At 39.4% G+C, this 27194-nt stretch overlaps 1 protein-coding gene across 1 annotated transcript in view; it reads left to right on the top strand.

Moving 5' to 3' along the window:
• GNB4 (G protein subunit beta 4) overlaps positions 1 to 27194 on the top strand; it is a 67952-nt gene that overhangs the window by 21041 nt on the left and 19717 nt on the right. The window contains exon 2 of the mRNA XM_061166628.1: positions 11401 to 11497. Within this exon, the coding sequence (XP_061022611.1) occupies positions 11441 to 11497 (57 nt within the window). The 5' untranslated portion in view covers positions 11401 to 11440. The remainder of the gene's footprint in view (positions 1 to 11400; positions 11498 to 27194) is intronic.

The raw sequence follows: 27194 nt of genomic DNA, 5'->3' as shown, positions 1-27194 counted from the left end.
CTACATAATGCCTTGCTTTAGTAAAAATTCTGTGGACATTTTAAGAAATGGAGAGAGGAGAATGTTTGAATTATGCAACTGTATTTTTTTCCATTTCATTTAATAAATTGGCTTGGGTACAATGACCCGTTGGTATTTTTTTATATTTGTTACTGGTACAGCTGAACTTGTAAAAAGATAACTGATAGGCTGCCTTCTGCTCAACTAACAGTGCTTTCACTATGTGATCAAGTTGTGTGAAATGTGTTAAATGAATCAAATATTCATGTTGAAAAAGAACTTAGTCAAGAAGTTAGAGTAATTGAAAGAGCACTATGCTTATATCAAACTAATTTCTGTTAAATTATTAGTTTCAAATTGCGTTAGTAACTTCAGTACCATTTCAGAGACTGTGATAAACAACTCCAATTGGATCTTGAGTAAAAATCAGCATTGGTGAAATTCCTTGACCATGCCCTTCTGATGATTTTTATGTGTTTTTGTAAAGGAAGGTAGAGATGGCTTCTATGTATCTCATACACTTCTGTAACTTCCCTTCCTCCCAGAAGGGAAATTTCTTAACAGTTGGTCAAAGACAGATCTGGAAAACATAAAATGTTTAAGAAATGAATTGGGGATTGGGGGCAGGAGGGAAGAGTCCACAGTGATGCAGAGAAGGAATAGTCAGTGAAGTACTCGGAAGATCTAGGAAGTGAGGAGTTTGGAAAGCTATTGGAGTAAAGCTAAATAAGAAGGGAGCATCGTTAGATTCAGCGGAGAGACCTAATGAAATGCCCTTGCACGCAGTCAAAGGAGAGTGGTTAAGATTGGCTTCCAGACTCACACAAGCTTGGATTCATGTCCTAACTTTGCTTCTAATCTTAGGCAAATCGTTTAACCTAATCTCAGCTTCTTTCTGTCTTTATTTTTATTTCATTCCTTTACTTTTATTATTTCCCAGTGGACTTAAGGTGTGTTAAAAAGTAAACTGAGTCATACTGAAACATTGAAGATTATTTTGTTTGTTTTCCTTTTGAGCAAAAATCAATTTGGATTGGGTACTGCCAAACCAGAAGTGGTTAGGAATGCTCGGCCACCCACCTATGGAGGCAGGGTTGAAACTTGTATAGAGAAGAGGAAGAAAGGGAGCAAGGGTGTTATTTGATTGGCTGTGGCTTACAAGGCTATGGTTTCTCCAGTGGTCATGTATGGATGTGAGAGTTAGACTGTAAAGAAAGCTGAGCGCCGAAGAATTGATGCTTTTGAACTGTGGTGTTGGAGAAGACTCTTGAGAGTCCCTTGGACTGCAAGGAGATCCAGCCAGTCCATCCTAAAGGAGATCAGTCCTGAATATTCATTGGAAGGACTGATGCTGAAGCTGAAACTCTACTTTGGCCACCTGATGCGAAGAGCTGACTCATTTGAAAAGACCCTGATGCTGGGAAAGAGTGAAGGCAGGAGGAGAAGGGGATGACAGAGGATGAGATGGTTGGATGACATCACCGATTCAATGGACATGAGTTTGAGTAAGCTCCGGGAGTTGGTGATGAACAGGGAAGCCTGGCGTGCTGCAGTCCATGGGGTCGAAAAGAGTCGGACATGACTTAGCAACTGAACTGAACTGAGCTTACATGGTTGCCTTATTCGGTACACTGGTTAACTGTAATTCGTTGTCCTTAGGTTTTGATTTCTTAACCTTGGGGCATTTATAGGCTTAGGTTTTGGTTTGCTTACACAGGCTGCTTCCCAGGTGGCTCAGATGGTAAAGTGTCTTCCTGCAATGTGGGAGACTCGGCTTCGATCCCTGGATCAGGAAGATCCCCTCGAGAAGGAAATGGCAACCCACTCCAGTACTCTTGCCTGGAAAATTTCGTGAAGGGAGGAGCCGGGTAGGCTACAGTTCACAGGGTCTCAAAGAGTCGGACACAACTGAGCGACTTCACTTTCTTTTTCTTCAGACAGGCTGCTAAGATATTAGAATCACCTCAGTCTAATGGCTTCCTTGTTTGACTGAATTTGTCCAAGAGTTATATTAATTGTAAATATATTCTTGGATCCATGTATGATTCACTTTTATGTATTTATATTTGCTTGCTTATTGATAATATAGAAACACCTGTAAAGCAAATACCCAACTCAGGAATTTGTAAAATAACAATTGCTTGCAACTCCTTGTGTGTTTCTTCCTCCTGTTTTATCATTCTGTTGCTTCAAAAAGTTTTATTGGATATGTATACACTCCTAAACAATGTATTATTTAGTTTTAGTTGCTTTTGCATTTTGTAAAAGGTATTACGCTGGTATGTGTCTTCTGGAACTTGCTTTTTTCCTCTTAGCAGTATTTTTCAGATTTGTCTATGTTGTACATACCTATAGCTCATTCATTTTTACTGCAGTGTAATAATTCACTGTAGAAACAGTATAATTATCCATTTCCCTATTGGCAGGTAATTTATTGCTATTACAGGTAATGCTGTATAAATCCAGCTCTTGAGCACATGAGTATATGTACTTAAGTTTCTTCATCTACCCACAAGTGGAATTAAATTATCAGATTGAAAGGTACACATATCATCACCCATGTTAGATATTGCCAGATTGCTTCCCAAAGAACTGTTCCATCAGAATATGTTATCATTTTCCCACAGCTTTGCCACCTCCTGGATGAAGGGGAAAAAAAAATTCTGTTAATCTGAGAAGTTGTTTATTTTCATTTCCCTGTTAACTTGAGGTTGAGTATCTTCTTATTTGTATATTGGCTTCTACTGGTTTTCCTGCTGTGATCTGCTATTTGTATCTTTGCACATTTTTCTTTTGGGTCATCAGTCTTTTTTATTACTAGCTTGGAGGAACTGCTTTTAAATTCTAGGTGCTGTGGATGTGAAACAGATTGACTACCAGATATTTCCCTAAGAGATGAGTTTTTTGGATTTATTGTAGAGAATTGCAGTTCAGGGTCTGTAACCTTGGCAAATCATGTGCCAGTCTCACCGGGCAAGGAGAACCTTTTTTATAAAAGGAGAACCCTTTTATAGAGTTGAAAAGGAAGTTGAGTAGGCTGTAGTAAACAGAACCCATGACTTTCCATTGGCTTTGTCCTTGCTGGGAAAGAAGAATGCGTCTTTCCTTGGGGGTTCTGTGATATCACAGGGTGCGAGAGCTCCCTCTTGCTGTCTCCCAACTCTAATTAAATTTCTATTTGTTAATTCTTTACGATGCTAATCCTTTAGTTAAATTTTAGCTTGCATCTGTCCTTTCTCACTCAATCTATGTCTTTGTTTTTTTATTTTTTTTCTTTCTCTTTGATGTAGAGGATAAGTTCTTCTCATCATGCACACACTGTACTTACACAACCGAAGAGGCTAGCTCTTGTAGCTGACCTTTCCTCCTCTCTTCTGTGCTTTTGTGTATAAAGATAATTGTTAAAAGCACACAACTCTGTGTGTGTGTGTGTGTATGCATCAGGCTGTTAGACTGTTTAATAAGCCTGGAGGGTGATTCTACTTCCATTTGTTGGGAACTTTTTTTTTTAAGTGGTGTATTTGATGCCTCTTTGTCTTCAGTTTTGGGGCTAGTTGCCAGGTCTGAGTCCTTAGGAGAAGCTCTACTCAATTTTCTGTTACACATATAACCAGTGGAGATGGTATACTTTAATTTCAGTGTATAATCACTTCCTTTATTGGTCAGTAACTCAGGGAAAGTCTTATGAAAGAATATTTTTGGTTTACTCTCTTCTCAGGTTGTTTAAATACTTTAGATTTAAATTATTTTAAATACTTTAGATAAGGCTTTTCCTTATTTATTTGTTGTTGTTATTTAGTCACTCAGTCTGTCCAACTCTTCAAAACCCCATGGACTGCAGTACCCAAGGCTTCCCTGTCCTTCCCCATCTCCCGGAGTTTGCTCAAACTTATGTCCATGGAGTCGGTAATACAATCCAACCATCTCATCCTCTGTTGTCTCCTTCCTGCCTTCAGTCTTTCCCAGCATCAGGGTCTTTTCTAATGAGTTGGCTCTTTACATCAGGTGGCCAAAGTATTTGAGCTTCAGCTTCAACATCAGTCCTTCCAATGAATATTCAGGACTAATTTCCTTTAGGATGGATTGGTCGGATCTCCTTGCAGTCCAAGGGACTCAAGATTCTTCTCCAACACCACAGTTCAAAAGCATCAATTCTTCAGTACTCAGCCGCCTTAATGGTCCAACTTCACATCCATACATGACTAGTGGAAAAACTTTCCACTAGTTTTGACTAGATGGGCCTTTTTCGGCAAAGTAATGTCTCTGCTTTTTTAATATGCTGTCTAGGTTGGTCATAGCTTTTCTTCCAAGGAGCAAGCATCTTTAAATTTCATGGTTGCAGTCACCATCTGCCATGATTTTGGAGTCCAAGAAAATAAGGTCTGTCTCTGTTTCCATTGTTTCCCCATTTATTTGCCATGAAGTGATGGGACTGGATGCCATGATCTTTGTTTTTTGAATGTTGAGTTTTAAGCTGTTTCACTCTCCTCTTTCACCTTCATCATGAGGCTATTTAGTTCCTCTTCACTTTCTGCCATAAGGGTGGTGTCATCTGCATATCTGAGGTTTTTTACATTTCTCCTGCAATCTTGATTCCAGCTTGTGTTTCATCCAGCCCAGCATTTTGCATGATGTACTCTGCATATAAGTTAAATAAGCAGGGTGACAATATACAGCCTTGATGTCCTCCTTTCCCAATTTGGAACCAGTCTGTTGTTCCATGTCCAGTTCAAACTGTTGTTTCCTGACCTGCATATAGATTTCTCAGGAGGCAGGTCTGGTGTTCCCATCTCTTGAAGAATTTTCCACAGTTTGTTGTGATCCACAGTCAAAGTCTTTAGCATAGTCAGTGAAGCAAAAGCAGATGTTTTTCTGGAATTCTCTGCTCTTAGTCTGCCTGGCTACACCCAGTGAAGACTTTTTCATTAGTGGGTGACTATCTGACTGGTTTTCCATCTCCTGTTGTTATTTTCCATATTTTCCTTTTCCCCACATGGGATTCACAGTGCTTTATAAAATGTTTTGCCACTTCCCTTATTTCTGTACTTTATTAATAATTGTGGGTGCAAAGGACTGCAGGAGGGCAAGTAGTCTGATGACTTTGTTTTCTGCCAATCAAAATAAATGCCCGTAGAGACTTTGCTTCTCTGATTTTGAGCATGCTATTAGGTGTATAGTTTGAGGGAGCTACTTAATAAACTATACCTCATGCAACAATATTGTCCTCAAGAATTCACAATTTTTGTAGCCATATATCCACAGAACCATTTCCAGTAACCAGATTGGCCACTTCTTGAGATCCTCCTCCTTCAAAGCATAATTTATTAGGATTTACCATATGCAGATGACACCACCCTTATGGCAGAAAGTGAAGAAGAACTAAAGAGCCTCTCAATAAACATGAAAGAGGAGAGTGAAAAAGTTGGCTTAAAGCTCAACATGCAGAAAACTAAGATCATGGCATCCGGTCCCATCACTTCATGGCAGATAGATGGGGAAACGGTGGAAACAGTGGCTGACTTTGTTTTTCTTGGCTCCAAAATCACTGCAGATGGTGATTGCAGCCATGAAATTAAAAGGCGCTTACTACTTGGAAGGAGAGTTATGACCAACCTAGACAGCATATGAAAAAGCAGAGACATTACTTTGTCAACAAAGGTCCGTCTAGTCAAGGCTATGGTTTTTCCAGTGGTCATATATGGATGTGAGAGTTGGACTATAAAGAAAGCTGAGTGCTGAAGAATTGATGCTTTTGAACTGTGGTGTTGGAGAAGACTCTTGAGAGTCCCTTGGACTATAAGGAGATCCAACCAGTCCATCATAAAGGAAATCAATCCTGGGTGTTCACTGAAAGGACTGATGTTGAAGCTGAAACTCCAGTACTTTGGCCACCTGATGCGAAGAGCTGACTCATTTGAAAAGATCCTGATGCTGGGAAGGATTGAGGGCAGGAGGAGAAGGGAACGACAGAGGATGAGATGGTTGGATGGCATCATCGACTCGATGGACATGGGTTTGGGTGGATTCTGGGAGTTGGTGATGGACAGGGAGGCCTGGAGTACTGCAGTTCATGGGGTTGCAAAGAGTCAGACATGACTGAGCAACTGAACTGAACTGACCATATTAGGTTTCATCTGGGGGTATCCTTTTGCCTCTTTTTACTCTAATCAGCCCCTGGACTTGTCTGGAAGTAGTTTATAATCCACTAGTCTATTCTGCATGTAGTTTTTTTGTCGGGGGAGGTGTATTCTCAGGAATACAACAGTTGTCAGGTGAGAAGAAAACATCAACAGAAAGTCTGTTTAATCAAATTATTCTCCCTCTTTAGTGACAGAACTAATAAAAATGGATTAGGTTGGGGCTCTCCGAGAAACAGACTCAGGCATGACTTTCTTAACAGAAGAGAATCCACTTTGATCTAAGCCATTTTGTGCTCTAAACCTGGCAACAGTGCTTGCTCTTGAACAGGTCCCAGTAATTGATGATCTGAGGGAACAAATGGAGAAGGAAAATGGCAGCCCACTCTGGTATTTTTGCCTGGAGCGTTCCATGGACAGAGAAGCCTGGAGGGGTCACAAGAGTCAGACACTTAGTGACTAAACCACGGGAACGAAAGAATGTCAGGCAGGAGAAGTAGCAATAGCAAGATAATATATCAGTTGTAAGGACTCCCCGTTTTGTTTCATTGGTGAAGATTAGCCCGAAGGGCTCGAGATCAACTGGAACCTAAGGGATGATGATGTTGACCTTTTCTGAAACTTGTGACTTTAGTCAACTAAAGTTTAGTCTCTCTAGACCAGCCAGGCCCCTTCATGAATCTGCATGAACCCTTAGCTTAAAACTGCCTTAGTTTTGCTGCTGGGGAGATAACTGCTTTGGGGAAGATCCCCTGCGCTCTCCTTACCTGCTGTAAGTAGTAAATCCTTCCTTCCAGTTTTTAAGGTGGTTGTGTCTTTTGGTGCAACACCCACCAGGAGGTGAATCCGGTTTTCAGGTAACACTATAAGTTTTCATTAAAGAGCGAAAAGTTAGTTCTTGCTTTTAGCAACAGCCTTGAAAGGCAGGGAAGGCTGCTGTGATATTTTTCAGAGATGAAAAAGTTTGTGGTTGTCCTTTAGCAGAAGAAAAGTAATTTTCACTCTACCCTTCTGAGCTCTTGGCTGAGAGGTCCTGTAATAAAAGATGAACAAGAGGAAAACATAAAAGTATAATGTGAGATACCCAGGAAAAAATGAGTAACTCCCTGAGGTACCCAAGCCACCAGCTTAAATACCATCTTCAGCCAAAGACAGAAGGAAGTTTGGGAGGTTAGGCGTGGAAACCAGTCTTGAGAGGTTCCTAGGAAAAGCAAGGGTAAGGTTTGATATACAGATTTAAGACTTTGCCTTCTCCAGTGATAAGACTTTTGTCATTTGGAGTCATCCCTCACTTATGGCACCAAGAAGTACCCTTAAAACTGGAGATTCCCTTCGTAGATGTTGCTTTCCATTTCAAAGGGGGTAACTTCGGCTCTTGTTTTAATCCTCCTGCCCAAGAGGCATATTATGGGGTGGCATATTTTGCTACCCTTCACTGGGCACACGTATCACAAGGGTTCTGATTTTGCTGTTTGGAGATTTTCTCAGAAAGTCCATTGCCTTGCAATTTCCCCTTTATTTTCTGTTATGCCTTAAACTTATGCTTAAACTTAGCTGAAGTTTAAGTTTTCTATTAAGTAGAATATGAAGTTTTCTATTATGCTTAAACTTAGCTGAAGTCATTGGACATGAGACTTGAGAATTCAGAATTCCGTATGAGGACATAGAGTCAGGTAAAGACAAGTCTGTTTGAAAGTTCCTTAAATATAGATAAAGGTCTGTAAGTGGTGGTGAAACATAGAATCAGGGAGTTTTTTCTTTTTTTTCTTAAAGGGAGAGACTTGAGTGTGTAACCCCTAATGGAAAGGATGCAGTTGAAAGTGAAATGCTTCCCACAGGTTGTTTGTTGAATGAAATGAGGGTGTGTAACTTTACATTAGACACACTAGCTTTCAATACCTGAATACACTGCTCAATCGTAGCTTCACTAATAGCAACATAAAGTTCATTCCAATGTATTGTAATATGAAGTCTAGTCTCACCTAAGAGTATTCTTGCCAAATACATTGAGCTTGAATATCATCTAACCTGTAGATCTAACTTCCTTCCAATTCATAGATATTACAGAGGATAGAGAAGCGATACCATGAAGAAGTAAACAGAATGTGAGATGTTCTACAGGATAGGTCTCTCTAATAATTCTATTATCAAAGAGAAAAAAGAAAGCAGGAGATGGATTCTTCTAGATGGAGAGATTTAAGAGATATAACTAAATGTATTATAGAGTCCTTAATTGGATCTTGATTTGAACAACTCTGATATCAAAGACATATGTGATAATGGGGGAAATTTGAAAATGAACTGGGTATTAGCTACTAGATAGTTGTTAATATGGGAGGTTTGTTAATAGTATTATGGTTTAGTAGGAAAATGTCTTGATATTTTTGGAAATGTGGACTGAAATATTTTAAAGTAGCTTGATGTCTGTTTTGTAAAAAATTTATGGAAGTATAAAAATTTATTTATATTTGATTTATAATGTGTTACTTTCTGCTGTGTAGCACAGTGATTCAGTTATACACAAATGTGTATGTTGTTTTTCATATTCTTTCCCATTATAGTTTATCATGGGGTATTGAATATAGTTCCCTATGCGATTATAGTAGGACCTTGTTGTTTATCCATATATAGTTTGTGTCTGCTAATCCCTAACTCCCAATCCATCCTACCCACCCTTCTCCCTTTTGGCAGCCACAAGTCTGTTCTCCTTGTCTGAAAGTCTATTTTTGTTTTGTATTAATAGATAAGTTCATTTGTGTCATATTTTAGATTCCATATATAAGTAATATCTTATGGTATTTGTCTTTCTCTGTCTGACTTACTTCACTTAGTATGATCATCTCTGGGTCCATCCATGTTGCTGGAAATGGCATTATTCTTTTTTTTGGCTGAGTAATATTCCGTTATATATACATGCAGCATATTTTCCTTATCCATTGGTGTCTGTGCTTGACTTTAAAATGCTTCAGCAAAAGGAACAAAAGTTGGAACAAATACAGTAACAATATTAACAATTTGTAAACCTTCATGGTGGTCATTATGGATGTCCATTATACAAATTTCTCTACCTCTTTCTGTGTTTGAAATTTGTCTAAATAAAAAGACAAAAACAATTGAGGAAAGTAAGAGGTTCATGAACTAGGTGAAAAGGGATAATCAGAAGTGTAAGGTTACTAAAAAGATAGGGATAGATAGGATTTAAATCTCAGGGGGAAGAATTGACCCAGAGGACAGAAAACTAAGCTCCTCTATCATGAGGAGGGCCTTTTATTATGGAAGCTCCTTCTGTTAAGGAAGGAAACTCCTTCTTCTGTTAAGCTTCTATTAAAGAAGCTCCTTCTTTCCTTCTATTATGAGAATCATTGATACTGAGCAGACGCGATGGGTAAAAAGCTGCATGGAGTAGCCGGCTCATATGAACTTGCAGTAGAACTACGGGATGTGCCCTCCACCATTTGACTTTACAGTCAGTGTTTGGTAGTTTGAGCGCTGGCTGAAAGAAAGTAGGGTGTTGGGTTTGTCGAAGGTGTGATTTTTGTCTGTTGAATGGGACCTAGTAGAAGGGCAGGGGAAACTAGGGTGCTGGCAGAGTTGTCCATGAAGTGCTGGACCTGGAATCTAGCCTGAGTGAGAAGGAAAGTGCAACTTGAAACTCGAAGATGAGAAAGTTCATAGCGATTGCAGTCAGCCATGCTCTGTCATGTACTTTAAAGCTGCTGAGAGACTAGATCTTAAATATTCTCTCCATAAAATAGAAATGATAATTATGTGATGCGAGAGAGGTGTGAATGCTTTGGTGGTGATCATATTGCAAATATAAAAATATCAAATCAGCACGTTGTACATCTTAGATGTACACAAGGGCTAAGGGGGTCCAGTTGGGTGCATATGTGCTATCAGTGAAGGTTGTTTTGAGAAGGAACATTTGAATTGAGACAAAGGTGCAAGGAATGAAAATATCAGGGGCAAGAGGCTTCCAGGCAGAGGTAAGAGCAAGTGCCGAGACTGAAGCTGGAGCCTGCTTAGTGTGTTCACTCAGAAAGCTTTCTAATATTAAGAAGACTTTTGAGTGTCTGGACCAGAGAGAGAGGGGGAAGAGGGAGCAGAGATATGATGTTAGAAGGATGTATGACAGATTGTGTAAGGCTCTGCATTGATGTTGTTGTTTAGTCGCTAAGTTGTGTCCAACTCTTTGTGACCCCATGGACTGTCTCCCACCAGGCTGCTCTGTCCGTTGGATTTCCCAAGCAAAGACACTGGAGCAGGTTGCCATTTCCTTCTCCAGGGAATCTTTCTGACCCAGGGATTGAGCTTGCATCCCCTGCATTGCAGGCAGATTCTCTACTGCTGAGCCACCAGGGAAGCATAAAGCTTTGTAGGTCAAGATAAACAGACTTTACATTGAGTGGAGTGAAAAGCTATTGTAGAATTTCAAGCAGAAGAGTGACTTGTATTTTCTTTTTTTTTTTTTTATTTTTTCAGTGGGTTTTGTCATACATTGACATGAATCAGCAATAGATTTACACGTATTCCCCATCCCGATCCCCCCCCCCCCACCTCCCTCTCCACCCGATTTCTCTGGGTCTTCCCAGTGCACCAGGCCCGAGCACTTTGAAAGGATCACTGGTTGCTATGTTTGGAATAGACTGAAGAGAGGGCAAGGGCAATAGGAAGGAGACCCGGGGAATGATAGTGGTGACTTCCACCAAGGTAGTCAGAGTAGGGGTAATCAGAGTTGGTCAAATCCTGGATGTTTTTTGAAGGAATGCCTGACATGATTTGCTGAGGGATTAGAGGTAGGATATAAAAGAAACAGAACAGAGAAGTTAAAGATGACTCCCAGGTTTTTGGCTTAAACAATTGAAAGGACAGAATTGCCATTTACAGAGATGAGAAAGACTTCAGGATGGTGTGGGGTTTGCTTTTGAAGTAAGTTGAGGTGCCTTTTAGGCATCTAGGTCCGAATGTCTCTTGGTACCTTTGGAACTGTTGTAAAGTATTTCTCACTGGACTCAGTTCTAGTACTGTCTATAATTTAGTCTTGAATACTACCACTCAAGCTGTCTCTTCCATCCTCTCATCCCATCCCTCCATAAAATCCTTTAGTAAATAATCTAGATCTGTATTTACTAAGCCATTTTAAGTTCTAGTAATAATGATTGCATTTGAGATTCAGAAGGACCAATTATATGTCAGTATTTAAAAAGTAGATCAATATGTAAATGGAGAAGTGAGTCAGTCTTTCTCTTTCTCTTTTGTACAGGGCTTTCATTTGTTAGTTTCTGCCGTGAGGAAATTCAAGGATGAGTGAGCTGGAACAGCTGAGGCAGGAAGCTGAGCAGCTTCGAAATCAGATCCAGGTAAGAGCAAACTTCTTCATTTTGAAATTTTATTAACACTTTCATGAACTACTAGTGATGAACAAAATTTGAATAATAGTTTACATATACTAAATAATTTTTGAAATGAGAAATGGTCGATTTGTTTTTATCATGCCTCTAAAGAACACTCCAAAAGTCGTTTCTAACAAATACCTATGTGGACCAATGACCTCTCTGTCCCTAAGAAGTTAATATTGTACATGTAATCCCTGCTGACATCATATCCTCTTCTACTCACTCACACGCCTGGAATCGCAGAATTGATACTTTTGAACTGTGGTGTTGGAGAAGACTCTTGAGAGTCCTTTGGACTCTAAGGAGATCAAACCAGTCCATCCTAAAGGAAATCAACCCTGAATATTCATTGGAAGGACTGATGCTGAAGCTGAAACTCCAATACTTTGGCCACCTGATGCGAAGAGCTAACTCATTAGAAAAGACCCTGATGCTGGGAAAGACTGAAGGCAGAAGGAGAAGGGGATGACAGAAGATGAGATGATTGGATGGCATCATCAGCTCAATGGACATGAGCTTGAGCAAGCTCTAGAACATGGCAAAGGACAGGGAAGCCTGGCGTGCTGCAGTCCATGGGGTCTCAAGGAGTCGGACAGACTGAACAACAGCAGTACAATGAGGAAGATATTGTATTGTAATATACTAGAAAATTAATCTCTAAAACATTAGATTGCAGAAAAACATTAAAAATAATTAGTGGCATAATGCTGCTTCTAAGTCACTTTAGTTGTGTCCAACTCTTTGTGACCCCATGGGCTGTAGCCCTTCAGGCTCCTCTATCCATGGGATTCTCCAGGCAAGAATACTGGATGGGTTGCCGTTTCCTTCTCCAGAGGATCTTTCCAACCCAGGGATCAAACCTGTGTCTCTTTTGTCTCCTGCATTGTCTGGTGAGTTCTTTATCACTTGCGCCACTTGGGAAGTCCAGTGGCATAATAAAGACGTGTCCGTCTTCTTTACTCTTGGAAATCAACTCAAAACAGTGAAGAGCATGAGGAACAAATACAACTTCATCTTTAACAAAATTTAAAAACACTTAAAACTTCAGACCCTAATAGAATGGGGGGGAAGTCATCAAATATCAGGGTGTGGACAGCTCTAAAAGGAGAATTCTGAGGCTGTAAATCTTATATTCCCACAGGGACAACATCATTCCTTTCTTTTGGAACAATGGAAACATGCTTCTCTGGACTGAGAAATAGCAAGGAAGGCAGAGATAAAAATGAAGGGGTATAGATATGCCATCTTTTAGGAAGCTCCTCGGTGAGCAGGGTAGAGGAGAGACTAAATTGTGTGTAGTGTGGTGCTACCTACTTCTTTTCACAGGGAAAAGTAAGGGTTAAACAACTTATAAATGAAGAACCTCATTATGAAGCAGGGAGAATCCAAGTTATTAGTAACTTGGAACACTCCTGTGATCCTCCAATATAAGAGATATGAATCTTTTGCAGCAGTAATTTCGGAATTACTTATCTAATTTTTTTTTTTTAATTTTTATTTATTTATTTATTTGGCTGCTCTGGGTCTTAGTTGTAGCATGTGGGATCTAGCTCCCTGACCAGGGGTCGAACCTGGGCCTCCTGCACTGGGAGCTCAGAGTCTTAGCCACTGGACCACCAGGGAAGTCCCACTTATCTAATTTAAAAGTGAAGATTAAAAATAAAAAAAAGGAACAATTATAGTATCTATGCAGAGGTGTTACAGGAAGGAGAGGAAGGGAGTAGGAAAAACAAGGGGTGGGTAAAGAACAGTCAGCAGAAAAATGTTGATATGAGTGGATTAAAACTATAACCAGTCTTCGGTTCAGTTCAGTTCAGTTGCTCAATAGTATCTGTCTCTGTGACCCTGTGGAGCGCAGTACGCCAGGCCTCCCTGTCCATCACCAACTCCCGTAGTTTACCCAAGCTCATGTCCATTGAGTCGGTGATGCCCTGCGACCATCTCATCCTCTGTCATCCCCTTCTCCTCCCGCCTTCAGTCTTTCCCAGCATCAGGGTCTTTTCCAATGCGTCAGTTCTTTGCATCAGGTGGCCAAAGTATTGGAGTTTCAGCTTCAGCATCAGTCCTTCCAATGAACACTCAGGACTGATCTCCTTTAAGATGGACTGGTTGGATCTCCTTGTAGTCCAAGGGACTCACAAGAGTCTTCTCCAACACCACAGTTCAAAAGCATCAATTCTTTGGTGCTCAGCTTTCTTTATAGTCCATCTCTCACATCCATACATCACTGCTGGAAAAACCATAGCCTTGATGAGATGGACCTTTGTTGGCAAAGTAATATTTCTGCTTTTTAATATGCTGTCTAGGCTGGTCATGACTTTCCTTCCAAGGAGCAACCAGTCTTATTCCCAGGAATTCAGGAAGTTAATGATTTAGATGTGAATGAGAACTCTGAGTGGATACCTTAGGTGTCTAAACAAAGCTGTCAAAGGGGGATTTATTTTGCCTGGGATGATCAGAGAAGGCTTCATAGCTAATCTCTTAGTTAGATGTTGCTGCCACCACCAGAATGGATTCTCCAGCATCTCTTTATCTCACTTGTTCCAGATCCTGAGCAGGAATGACTGATTGGCCAAGCACATTGGTCATGTGGCCATCTCATTTTAAAAAATTCTGTTCTCTGTATCTATAAGCTTGAGTGTTTTTTGTTTGTTTGTTTGACTGCGCATGTTAGATTGTATGGTATTTGTCTCTCTCTGTCTGACATATTTCTCTTTTAGTGTAATGCCCTCAGAGTCCATCCAAGTTGTCAGCACAAGTGGCAAGATATTCTTTTTTATGGCTGAGTGACATTCCACTGTGTTCATGTATGTGTGTGTGTGTCCTTTCATCTGTCAGCAGATACATGGGTGTTTCCATATCCTGATTATTATAAATAATCCTGCAGGGAACATGGGGGTGAGTATGTCTTTTGAATTAAGGTTTTTGTTTTCTTTAGATAAATACCTTGAAGTGGAACTGCTAGATAATATGGTGGTTCTTTTTTAAATTTTCTGAGGAACCTATATACTAATATACTGTTTTCCATAGTGGCTACACCAATTTACATTCCCACTAACAGCGCTCAAGTTTCCTTTTTCTCCCCATCCTCATTGATACTTGTTATTCTGTCTCTCTTTTAAAAACTTTTTTTGAGTTTTTATGTTTTTCGTTTTATTTTTTTAGTTTTTATATTTTGGCTGTACTATGCAGCATGTGGTCTCTTAGTTCCCCAGTCAGAGATAGAACCTGTGCTCCCTGCATTGGAAGCACAAAGTCTTAACCTCTGGACCACAAGGGAAGTCCTTGTCCTCTTTTTGATGATAGCCATTCTTACAGATGTGAGATACTATCTCATTGTGGTTTTTATTTTCATTGCCCTGATGATCAGTGATTTGAGCAAGTTTTCACGTATCTGTTGACCCAGCTATATGTCTTTTTTGGAAAAAAGGTGTAAGATAGTGGTCCAGCTTAATTCTTTTGCATGTAGCTGTCCAGTTTTCCCGACAGCACTTTTTGAAGAAACTGTCTTTTCCCCACTGTATATTCTTGGCTCCTTAGTTGTAAATGAATTGATCGTGTCTGTGTGGGTGTGTTTCTGTGCTCCCTATTCTGTTCCATTCATCTGTGTGTCCGTTTTGTTTCAGTATATTATTTTGATTACTATAGATTTGTAATATGTTAATGCTTGGAAATCAAGGCATGTGATACCTCCATCTTTGTTCTTTCTCAAGACTGCATTGACTGTTTGGGGTCTTTTCTGGTTTTATACAAATCTTAGGATTATTTGTTCTGTTTCTTTGAAAAATGGTATTGGGATTTTGATAGGGATTGCATTGAATCTAGATTGCTTTGGGTAGTATGGACATTTTAACAATATTCTTCCAGTCCATTGAGTACAGAATATCTTTTCATTTATCTGTGTCGTCTTCAGTTTCTCTCATCAGTGTCTTAGTTTTCAGTGTACAGGTCTTTTATGTGCTCAGTCGTGTCTGACTCTTTGTGACCCCATGAACTGTAGCCTGCCAGGCTCCTCTGTCTATGGGATTTCCCAGGCAAGAATACTGGAGTGGGTTGCCATTTCCTACTCCAGGGGATCTTCCCGACCCAGGGATCGAACCTGCATCTCTTGCATCTCCTGCACCTCCTGCATTGGCAGCCAGATTCTTTACCATTGCACCCTCTGGGAAGCCCACGGGTCTTTTACCTTCTTGGATAAATTTATTTCTAGGTGATTTATCCTGTTTGATGTAATTGTAAATGGGATTGTTTTCTTAATTTCTCTTTCTGATAGCTCATTATTAGTGTATAGAAATGCAGCAGATTTCTATATACTTATTTTGTATATTTCTGTATAGTTGTATGTTTACATATTTCTATATATATGCAACTTTACCAAATTCCTTTATTAGTTCTCAGTTTTTGATTGAGTCTTTAGTGTTTTCTGTATGTAATATCATGTTATTTGCAAATAGTGATAGTTTTACTTCTTCCTATCACGTTTTAATGCCCTTTGTTTTATTTCTATTTGAACTTGCAGTACTATGCTGAATCAAAGTGGCAAGAGTGGGCATCTGTGTCTTGCTCCTGATCTTAGAGGAAAAGCTTTAAGCTTTTCACCATTCAGTATGATGTTATATATGTTTGGTGTTATATATGTCATATTTATCATGTTGAGGTACATTGCATCTATGTCCACTTTGTTGAGAGGTTTTTTCTTTTAACCATAAGTGGATATTGAATTTTGTCAAAGGCTTTTTCTGCATGTGTTGAGATAACTGTATGATATTTATCCTTCATTTTGTTAATGTGGTTATATCACATTGATTTGTGAGTGTTGAACTGTATCTATATCCCTTGAATAAATCCCATGTGATCATGGTATATGATCCTTTTGATGAATTATTGAATTTGGTTTGCTAATATTTTGTTGAGGATTTTTGAATCTAGATTCATCATGGATGTCAGCGTGCAGTTTTCATTTCTTGTGATGTTCTTGTCTGAAGTGCTTGGCCAGTTATTTGGTCACATGTGAATTTCATTTAGTTCTCATAGCGACCCTGTGAGTTAGATGGTCCTTCTTCATTTCGTAGTTGAGGAAACTGAGCCTCAGTGAGATTAAGTAACTTGTGAAGGTAACGTAACTTTGAAGTGGTAGATCCAGGACTCAAACCAGGTGTATTTTGGTTCCAGAACTGGTGCCATGGGTACCACTATGGACCTGCCTATAGACCCACTCTAGGGTCTCTATATGGCAGTGATCCTGCCATAGGACCACTGTAGACCCAGCCGGGTCTAACATCTGGCTTTGTAGCCTGTGCTATAGCCACATGAATTTGTTGTCATTCCCTGAGCATGTGCTGCTCTTTTCTACTTTCTTGCTTTTTTCCAAATCTTTTACTTTGCCTGGAATTACACTTCCTCTGCTCTGATTTTGCTCCTGGTACTTCTGTTCATTGAATCCTACTCTTCCTCTAAAAAGCCGCCTCAAAGTCCTCCACTTGTAATTCTTTTTCTTTTGCTGGAAGGCAGCATGGCCTGATGGAAAAGTGCATGGATTCTGTCTTTTAATTATTTTGTGGTCAGGACACATTTACAGATTTTTTGATGCTCAGCATCTTTGCTGTAAAGAATGAATACTAAAGCCTGCCATATAGGTTTATGGAGAAGAATGAAACAAAATGACACGTAAAGAACTTAGACCAGTGCCAGTAAGTGGCAGTTCTTTGTACAGCTTTTTAGATTTGTGTTTTAGGGTTGATTGCAGCTTGCTTTGTATTATAGTTCCTTGTGCATGTTTGCCTCCACTACCTGTGTCTGACTGGAAAATTCTGTGTCTTAATCATCTTTATATCTCACCAGCATCCAAGTAGAATGTCATGAGCATATAGCTCACTGGATCATCTTACGTGATTTCAAGTAACCACATATATGTAAAATACCACATACTTTTCAGTTTAATCATGTCATGCTATAATTAAAAATCCTTTCTTCCTTCTTTTTTTCTCTCTTAATTCCAGAAATATAACTTAACTGTATATTTAACTAAGGTATAAACACATGACATAATAGAAATGTGTGCTATTTGGTACAATATGATTCATTAAACATTTTTGCGTTTTATATTTGAGTATCATTGATTAACCATGATTCATTTTAAATTGAAAAAAATAGAAAAAACATAGATTTTCTTTTGTAATTTCTGCTTGTTTGATTTGGAGTGAGAAGCACCAGTTTTCTCTTACTTTGCGCAAAGATGTTAATATCAGAGCTTGCATTTCTTAAGGTGGACAGTAAGAAATTCATCTGTTAATTGGGAATGATTCCCTTATATTCAGTTTTATAGTGAATATAACTTTATTAGACTAAGTTCAATAATGTTCACATACAGTGTTTTAATTGTGTTGTTAATATTAAGGTTAGCTCTGTGAGGGCAGGGATTTTGGGTCTGCTGCTGTTTCCATGGTGCCTAGAGTAGTGTGTACAACAGACATTTTTTTATTGAATGACTGAATTAAGAAAAATAACCTAAACAATGACAGTTCATTTTCATAAAGCTTAAAATCAGAGAGCTCTTTTTATAGACTTTAGTCTTCAACTGCACCATTTTTGGACATGGCTCAGGCCATCACTGTCATTTCTGGAAGCTCTTTCATTGTAGGAGAGTGGGCTAAATTATTCCCTGCCAAATCAGGTTTCTAAACCCACAGTTAGACTGAGAATGAGAGAATGAAATCATATGTGTGTGTAACTACTTATGAACACCCTCATATAGAAATATTCTAAGTGTTTATAAATAGGTCAAAGGCCACCAAAAAGATCATATACCCATTTAGCCTTTGTTGCAGGTGATGGCTGGCATTTTCCCCCTGAATGAATGGAACAGGTTGTCCTTTGGGGACATTAATTCAACAAATAGTGCCTGCAAAGCACAGTGGGGAAAAACAGAGTTGAAGATAATACTACCCTAACCTTTAGGGGAAAATGTTTGAAACAAATCTAGTCGGAAAAAATGAATTGTGCTTCCCATGTATATGGGGCTTCCCTGATAAAGAAAGCTGGTAAAGAATCTGCCTGCAATGCAGGAGACCCCGGTTCTGTTCCTGGGTGGGGAAGATCTGCTGGAGAAGGGATAGACTACCCACTCCTGTATTCTTAGGCTTCCCTGTGGCTTAGCTGATAAAGAATCCACCTGCAATGTGGGAGACCTGGGTTCGATCCCAGGGTTGGGAAGATCCCCTGGAGAAGGGAAAGGCTACCCACTCCAGAATTCTGGCCTGGAGAATTCCAGGGACTATCCATGGGGTTGCAAAGAGTTGGACACACTGAGTGACTTTCACTTTCTCTTTCCCATGTATATGAATCTTCTAAATTTATTATTAACTGATAAACTTGATTTAAAACATTTTGTGTGTGTGTGTGTTAGTTACTTAGTCGTGTCCAAATCTTTGCAACCCCATAGACTGCAGCCTACCAGGCCCCTCCATCCATGGGATTCTCCAGGCAAGTACACGGGAGTGGGCTGCCATTCCATCTCCAAAAGGAGCTATAGAAAGAAAGTGATGTCGCTCAGTCGTGTCCGACTCTTTGTGACCCCATGGACTGTAGCCTACCAGGCTCCTTCATCCATGGAATTTTCCAGGCAAGAATACTGGAGTGGGTTGCCATTTCCCTCTCCATTAAAACATTATATTGGTTATTAAACATGTCCTTTGCTTGCTTTTACTTACTTTGTTACATTGATTTTTGTTTCATTTTCTTCCTTTTAATAATTCTTTTCAGTTTGTGTAAAAATTTAAGGTCTCTTTGAAAGGCTACCCTGTAATACTTAAGCATAAATACCTGATAACCTGTAGAGAATTTGCTTTTAATATAAAAATATAGATGTGACATTATATAAAAAGTTATTTTCCTGACATGTCATATCTTCTTATCATGTTAGAGCTAAAGTATTTTATTTCTAATAGCATTTGTATATAGTATACTTACAAAATATTTTAAAGAAGTGTTATATTTTTTAATTAAATTTTTTAATTGAGGTGTAGTTGTATAGTATTTTGTTTCAGATGTATAGTATAGTGATTCATAACTTTTAAAGGTTATATTCTATTTATAATTATTATAAAATATTGGTTCTATTCCTTGTGTTGTACAGTACATCCTTGTAACTTATTTATTTTATACATAGTAGTTTACACCTCTTAATTTCCTGCACGTATCTTGTCCCTCTATTCTTTCTTCTCCCCACTCAGTTCAGTTCAGTCGCTCAGCTGTGTCCGACTCTTTGCGACCCCGTGAACCGCAGCACGTCAGATCTCCCTGTCCATCACCAACTCCCGGAGTCCACCCAAACTCATGTCCATTGAGTCGGTGATGCCATCCAACCATCTCATCCTCTGTTGTCCCCTTCTCCTTCTGCCCTCAATCTTTCCCAGCATCAGGGTCTTTTCAAATGAGTCAGTTCTTCACATCAGGTGGCCAAAGTATTGAAGTTTCAGCTTCAGCATCAGTCCTTCTAAAGAATATTCAGGACTGATTTCCTTTACAATTGACTGGTTTAATCTCCTTGCAGTCCAAGGGACTCTCAAAAGTCTTCTCCAACACCACAGTTCAAAAGCATCAGTTCTTTGGTGCTCAGCTTTCTTTATAGTCCAACTCTCACATCCACACATGACTACTGGAAAAACCACAGCCTTGACTAGACGGACATTTGTTGGCAAATAGTAATGTCTCTGCTTTTTAACATGCTGTCTAGGTTGGTCATAACTTCCCATCTAAGGAGTAAGCGTCTTTTAATTTCATGGCTGCAGACACCATATGCAGTGATTTTGGAGCCCAAAAATAAAGTGTGCTGATGTTTCCACTGTTTCCCCATCTTTTTGCCATGAAGTGATGGGACTGGATGCCATGATCTTAGTTTTCTGAATGTTGAGCTTTAAGCCAACTTTTCACTCTCCTCTTTCACTTTCATCACAAGGCTCTTTCTTTCTTCTTCACTTTCTGCCATAAGGGTGGTGTCATCTGCATACCTGAGGTTATTGATATTTCTCCCAGCAATCTTGATTCCAGCTTTTGCTTCCTCCAGCCCAGCGTTTCTCATGACGTACTCTGCATATAAGTTAAATAAGCAGGGTGACAATATACAGCCTTGATGTACTCCTTTTCCTATTTGGAACCAGTCTCTTGTTCATGTCCAGTTCTAAATGTTGCTTCCTGACCTGTGTATAGATTTCTCAAGAGGCAGGTCAGGTGGTCTGGTATTCCCATCTCTTGAAGAATTTTCCACAGTTTGTTGTGATCCATACAAAAGCTTTGGTGTTGTCAATAAAGCAGAAATAGATGTTTTTCTGGAACTCTCTTGCTTTTTCGATGATCCAGCGGATGTTGGCAATTTGACCTCTGGTTCCTCTGCCTTTTCTAAATTCAGCTTGAACATCTGGAAATTCACAGTTCACATACTGTTGAAGCCTGGCTTGGAGAATTTTGAGCATTACTTTGCCAGCATGTGAAATGAGTACAATTGTGCGGTAGTTTTAGCATCCTTTGGCATTGACTTTCTTTGGGATTGGAATGAAAACTGACCTTTTCCAGTCTGGTCGCCATTGCTGAGTTTTCCAAATTTGCTGGCATATTGAGTGCAGCACTTTCACAGCATCATCTTTTAGGATTTGAAATAGCTCAGCTGGAATTCCATAACCTCCACTAGCTTTGTTCATAGTGATGCTTGCTAAGGCCCACTTGACTTTGCATTCCAGAATGTCTGGCTCTAGGTGAGTCATCACACCATCATGATCATATGGGTCGTGAAGATCTTTTTTGTACAGTTCTTCTGTGTATTCTTGCCACCTCTTCTCCCCACTAGTTACTGCTAATTTGTTCTCTATATTTGTAAGTCTTCCTTTTTGTTTTATTCACTAGTTTGTTTTATTCCTTAGATTACACATAAAAGTGATATCCTACACTGTTTCTCTGACTTATTTCACTTAGCATGATACCATCCAAGTCCATCCATATTGGGCTTGCATCCATCCATTGCAAATGGCAAAATTTCATTCTTTTTTATGACTGAGTAGTATTCCATTATATGTGTATATGTGTGTGTGTATATTTTCTTTATGCATCATCTGTTGTCGGGCATTTAGATTGTTTTCATATCTTGGCAATTATAAATAATGCTGCTATGAACATTGGGGTACATGTATCTTTTTAAAATAGTGTTTTCAGGGGTTTTTTTTGGATAAATACTCAGAAATGGAATTGCTGAGTCAAGTGGTGTGTCTCTTTTTAGTTTTAATTTTATTATTGGGGTATAGTTGATTTACAGTGTCCAGGTTAATTTCAGGTATACAGCAAACTGATTATCTTTCTGTCAGGTTGGTTTATTTCTCTCCCTCTGTTCTTATCTCATTGCAACAAAAATTTAAATGGTAGACTAAATGGTTTAAAACAACAGGCAAGTTACACCTCAGTTACAGCTCAAGCAGACAGAACTTTTATTAAACAGATACTCCCTAGACATGGGAGCAGGCTGACCCCAGAGAAGTCATAAGGTTTCCCTTTTTTATACTTCCCATCTTGCCTGGAAAATCCCGTGGATATTGGAGCCTGGTAGGCTGTAGTCCATGGGGTCGCTAAGAGTCGGACACGACTGCGCGACTTCACTTTTCTCTTCCTTTTGGTTCTGCCCAATGCAAAATAGGGCTTTAACCACCACCAGTCAGGAAAGGGAATGCAAATGGACATACTCAAGTCTGATTGACAGTTGCAGGCTATATAGCAACAGACTCTGTTGTGCATGTCTTCCCATAATTCAGTCTGTTGTTACCAGATGTATGTATGTATGGAACATTAATCAATCCTTAATGGCTTCCTAGCTGCCTAAGGTCACTTGAGTAAGCCCCTGTGGTTAGTTTATATTCACTGTGTGCCTGAGGCTCCTTTGAGAACTTGGAAAAGTCTCTGTGGTTATTTTTGTAGGATATCTGTGAGCTCCCCTGGGCATGTCTGGGATGGGGTTTAAAGATTAGCTTGCATCCTTTTCACCCCTCATTGCTCATGCCTAACTTCCTACCTAACATATCCAATCATTTTAAAATTCTTTTCCCCTATAGGTTATTACAGAATAATGAGTAGAGATTCGGGTGCTATGCAGTAGGTCCTTGTTGAAGATCTATTTTATATATAGTAGTGTGTATGTATTAATCCCAAACTCTTAATTTATCCCTCTCCTGTCATCTTTCTTGATTGGGAAGCATACTTTTTTTTTTTTTTAAGTCTGTGAATCTTTTTCTGTTTAGTAAATAGGTTCATCTGTAATCTTTTTTTTTTTTTTGGCCAAGCTGTGTGGCATGCAGGATCTTAATTCCCTGACCAGGGATTGAACCCATGTCCCCTGCAGTGGGTAGTCAGAGTCCTAACCACTGGACTACCAGGGGATTCCCTGTAATCATCTTTTTAGATTCCACATATCAGTGATATCATACAATATATTTCTTTCTCTGTCTGATTTACTTCACTTAGTATGATAATCTCTAATCTCTAGGTCCATTGTTGTTATTGCAAATGGCCTTATGTCAGTGTTTGTTATGGATGAATAATACTCCACTGTATATATATGTACCATCCCTTCTTTATCCATTTATCTATTGATGGACATCTAGGTTGCCTCCATGTGTTGGCTATTGTAAATCGTGCTGCAGTGAACATTGACATGCCTGTATCTTTTTTAAAATTTTTTATGTATTTACTTTTGGCTGCACTGGGTCTTTGTTGCTATGTGCAGGCTTTTTCTCTAGTTGTGGCGAGTAGGGGCTACTCTCTAGTTGCAGTGCATGGGCTTCTCATTGTGGTGGCTTCTCTTGTTGTGGAGCATATTGATAGCTTATGGTGAACGATGTCGGATTCGTGATCTCCGAAGAAGATTTAACTTCAGGACCAGGGACCAGGCTTGATCACTCAAGAACTTTTGTGTAGCAGAGTTTTATTAAAGTATAAAAGGGGACAGGGAAAACTTCTGACATAGACATCAGAAAGGGGACAGAGTGCGCTGTTTCGCTTAGTCTTTGCAAGGGAGCTTTATACCTTGTTACAATAAAGGGTTTTACCGGACCCACTCCCACAGTATAAGATAACAGGATTAGAACTAACAATAGAAAGATCTTACCAGACCCACTCATACAATATACATCTTAACAAGATTAGTTAGAAGGTTCTTGTTAAGGAGAAACAAATCCTTAAGCAAGATAACACTGTTATATTGACTAATACAAAGCAATGTAGAAAAAAAGTCCTTTTCTCCTCCTTGAGAACCTCAGACCCCTTTCTCCTTCTCAAGGGCCTTGGACCTTTTCCTCCTCAAGGGCCCCAGACTACTTATCAAGTACCTAAAGATGAGCTTTGGGATTTGAATGAAATCTGACCTTTTCCAGTCCTGTGGCCACTGCTGAGTTTTCATTCCAATCCCAAAGAAAGGCAGTGCCAAAGAATGTTCAAACTACCATACAACTGCACTCATCTCACATGCTAGTAATGCTCAAAATTCTCCAAGCTAGGCTTCAACGGTACATGAACAGTGAACTTCCAGATGTTCAAGCTGGATTTAGAAAAGGCAGAAGAACCAGAGATCAAATTACCGACATCTGTTGGATCATCAAAGAAGCAAGAGAGTTCCAGAAAAACATCTATTTCTGCTTTATTGACTATGCCAAAGCCTTTGACTCTGTAGATCACAACAAACTGTGGAAAGTTCTTCAAGAGATGGGAATACCAGACCACCTGACCTGCCTCCTGAAAAATTTGTATGTAGAACTGGACATGGAACAACAGACTGGTTCCAAATTGGGAAAGGAGTATGTCAGGGCTGTATATTGTCACCCTGCTTATTTAACTTATATGCAGAGTACGTCATGTGAAATGCTGGGCTGGATGAAGCATATGCTAGAAGCAAGATTGCTGGGAGAAATATCAATAACCTCAGCTATGCAGATGACACCAGCCTTATGGCAGAAAGAGGCATAAAGAGCCTCTTGATGAAAGTAAAAGAGGAGAGAGAAAAAGTTGGCTTAAAATTCAACATTCAGAAAACTAAGATCATGGCATCTGGTCCCATCACTTCATGGCAAATGGATGGCTAAACAATGGAAACAATGAGAGACTTTATTTTGGGGGGCTCCAAAATCACTGCAGATGGTGTCTGCAGCCATGAAATTACAAGACTCTTGCTCCTTGGAAGGAAAGCTATGACCAACCTAGACAGCATGTTAAAAAGCAGAGACATTACTTTGCCAACAAAGGTCTGTCTAGTCAAAGCTATGGTTTTCCAGTAGTCGTGTATGGATGTGTGAGTTGAACTATAAAGCTGAGCACTGAAGAATTGATGCTTTTGAACCGTGGTGTTGGAGAAGACTCTTGAGAGTCCCTTGGACTGCAAGGAGATTAAACCCGTCAATTGTAAAGGAAATCAGTCCTGAATATTCTTTGGAAGAACTGATGCTGAAGCTGAAACTCCAATACTTTGACCACCTGATGTGAAGAACTGACTGACTCATTTGAAAAGACCCTGATGCTGGGAAAGATTGAAGGCAGGAAGAGAAGGGGACGACAGAGGATGAGACAGTTGGATGACATCACTGACTCGATGGCCATGAGTTTGAATAAGCTCTGGGAGCTGACGATGAACTGGGAAGCCTACTGTGCCACAGTCCGTGGGGTGGCAGAGAGTCGGACATGACTGAGTGACTGAACTGAACTGAAGGATGAGCTCCCTCAATAGGGTGCACAAGCTTCAGTAGTTGCTGCACTCAGGCTCAGTCATTGTGGCACACGGCCTTAGTTACCTCTTGGCATGTAGAATCTTCCCAGAGAAGGGACTGAACCCATGTCCCTTGCAGCAGTGGGTGAATTCTTAACCGCTGAACCATCAGGGAAGTCCGTGCATGTATCTTTTTGAATTACAATTTTCTCTGGATATGTGTCCAGGAGTGGAATGCTGGATTATTTGCTAGTTCTATTTTTAGTTTTTTAAGGAACCTCCATACTGTTTTCTCTGGTGGCTTTACCAGTTTATAGTCTCACCAACAGTGTAGGAGGGTTCCCTTTTCTCCACACCCACGTCAGCATTCATTGATTGTGGACTTTTGGATGATGGTCTTTCTTAACTCGTGTGAGGTGGTATCTCATTTTAGTTTTGATTTGCATTTCTCTAAAAATTATTGTACAACAAATGAGGCAAGAATATACAGTGGAGAAATGACAGTCTCTTCAATAAGTGGTGCTGGGAAGACTTGAACAGCTCCATGGAAAAGAATGAAATTAGAACATTCTCTAACAAGTGGGACCTAATTAAATTTAAAAGTTGTGTACAGCAAAAGAAGCCATAAACAAAACCAAAGACAACCCACTGCATGGGAGAAAATATTTACGTATGAAGCAATCAACATGGGATTAATCTCCAAATTATATAAAGTGCTCTTGTAGCTCAATATCAAAGAAATAAACAACCCGTGCAAATGGGGAAAGATATAAATAGAGATTTCTCCAAAGAAGACAGAGAGATGGCTAAAAGGCACGTGATAAGATGGTCAACATTGCTAATTATTAGAGAAATGCAAATCACAACTACAGTGAGGTATTATCTCATAACAGTCAGAATGGCCATCATCAAAGACAACAAATGCTATAGAAGTTATGGAGAAAAGGGAACCCTTCTACACTGTTGGTGGGAATGTAAATGCTCCATAAACATCAGTTCAGTCCATTTGATCTAATGTGTCATTTAAGGCCTCTTTTTCCTTATTGATTCTCTGTCTGGATGACCTGTCCATTGCTGTAATTGAGGCGTTAAAGTTCCCAATGATTATTGTGTTACTGTCAGCTTTTCCTTTTATGACTGTTAGCATATTTGGCTTATTTGTTGAAGTTTTCCTATGTTGGTTGCATTTATATTTACAATTATTGTATCTTCTTCTTGGATTGATCCCCTGATCATTATGTAGTGTCTTTCTTTGTCTCTTGTAACAGTCTTTATTTTAAAGTCATTTTCTCTGACTTAAATATAATACATGATACCATAATACTCCTGCAAGAGAGCATGGGCAAAATGTTCTCTGACATAAATCATAGCAATGTTTTCTTAGGTCAGTCTCCTAAGGCAATAGAAATAAAACCAAAAATAAACAGATGAGATGTAAACATAATTGCCATATCACCCACCAAGTCTACTTTTAGTTGTATGCCCAGGAGAATTGAAAACATTACACACAAAAACCTGTATATGAATAATCACAGCATCATTAATCATAAAACCACAAAGTAGAAACAGCATAAATGTCCATCCAGTAAATTAATGGATAAACAAAATGTAATATATTCATACAATGAAATATTACTTAGCCATAGAAAGGAATGAAATACTGACATGTGGTACGACATGAATGAACCTTCAGAACATTACATTTAAATGAAGGAAGCCAAACACATGAAAGTCGTATATTGTATGATTCCATTTGTGTGCGATGTCTTGAATGGGCAAATCCATTAGAGAGTAAATTAGTGATCACCTGGCGGTGGGGGAAGAGGGAATTGGAAGGTATAGGGTTTCTTTTTTCGGGCATGATGGAAATGTTCTGTATTTAGGTCGTGGTGATGGTTGCCCAATATTGTCAATATGCTAACCAATCCAGCT

The sequence above is a fragment of the Dama dama genome, chromosome 19 (genome assembly GCF_033118175.1).
Source record: "Dama dama isolate Ldn47 chromosome 19, ASM3311817v1, whole genome shotgun sequence".
Classification (NCBI taxonomy): Eukaryota; Metazoa; Chordata; class Mammalia; order Artiodactyla; family Cervidae; genus Dama; species Dama dama.
The sequence above is the reverse complement of the archived record's forward strand: the minus strand, read 5'-3'. Positions and strand labels throughout refer to the sequence as shown.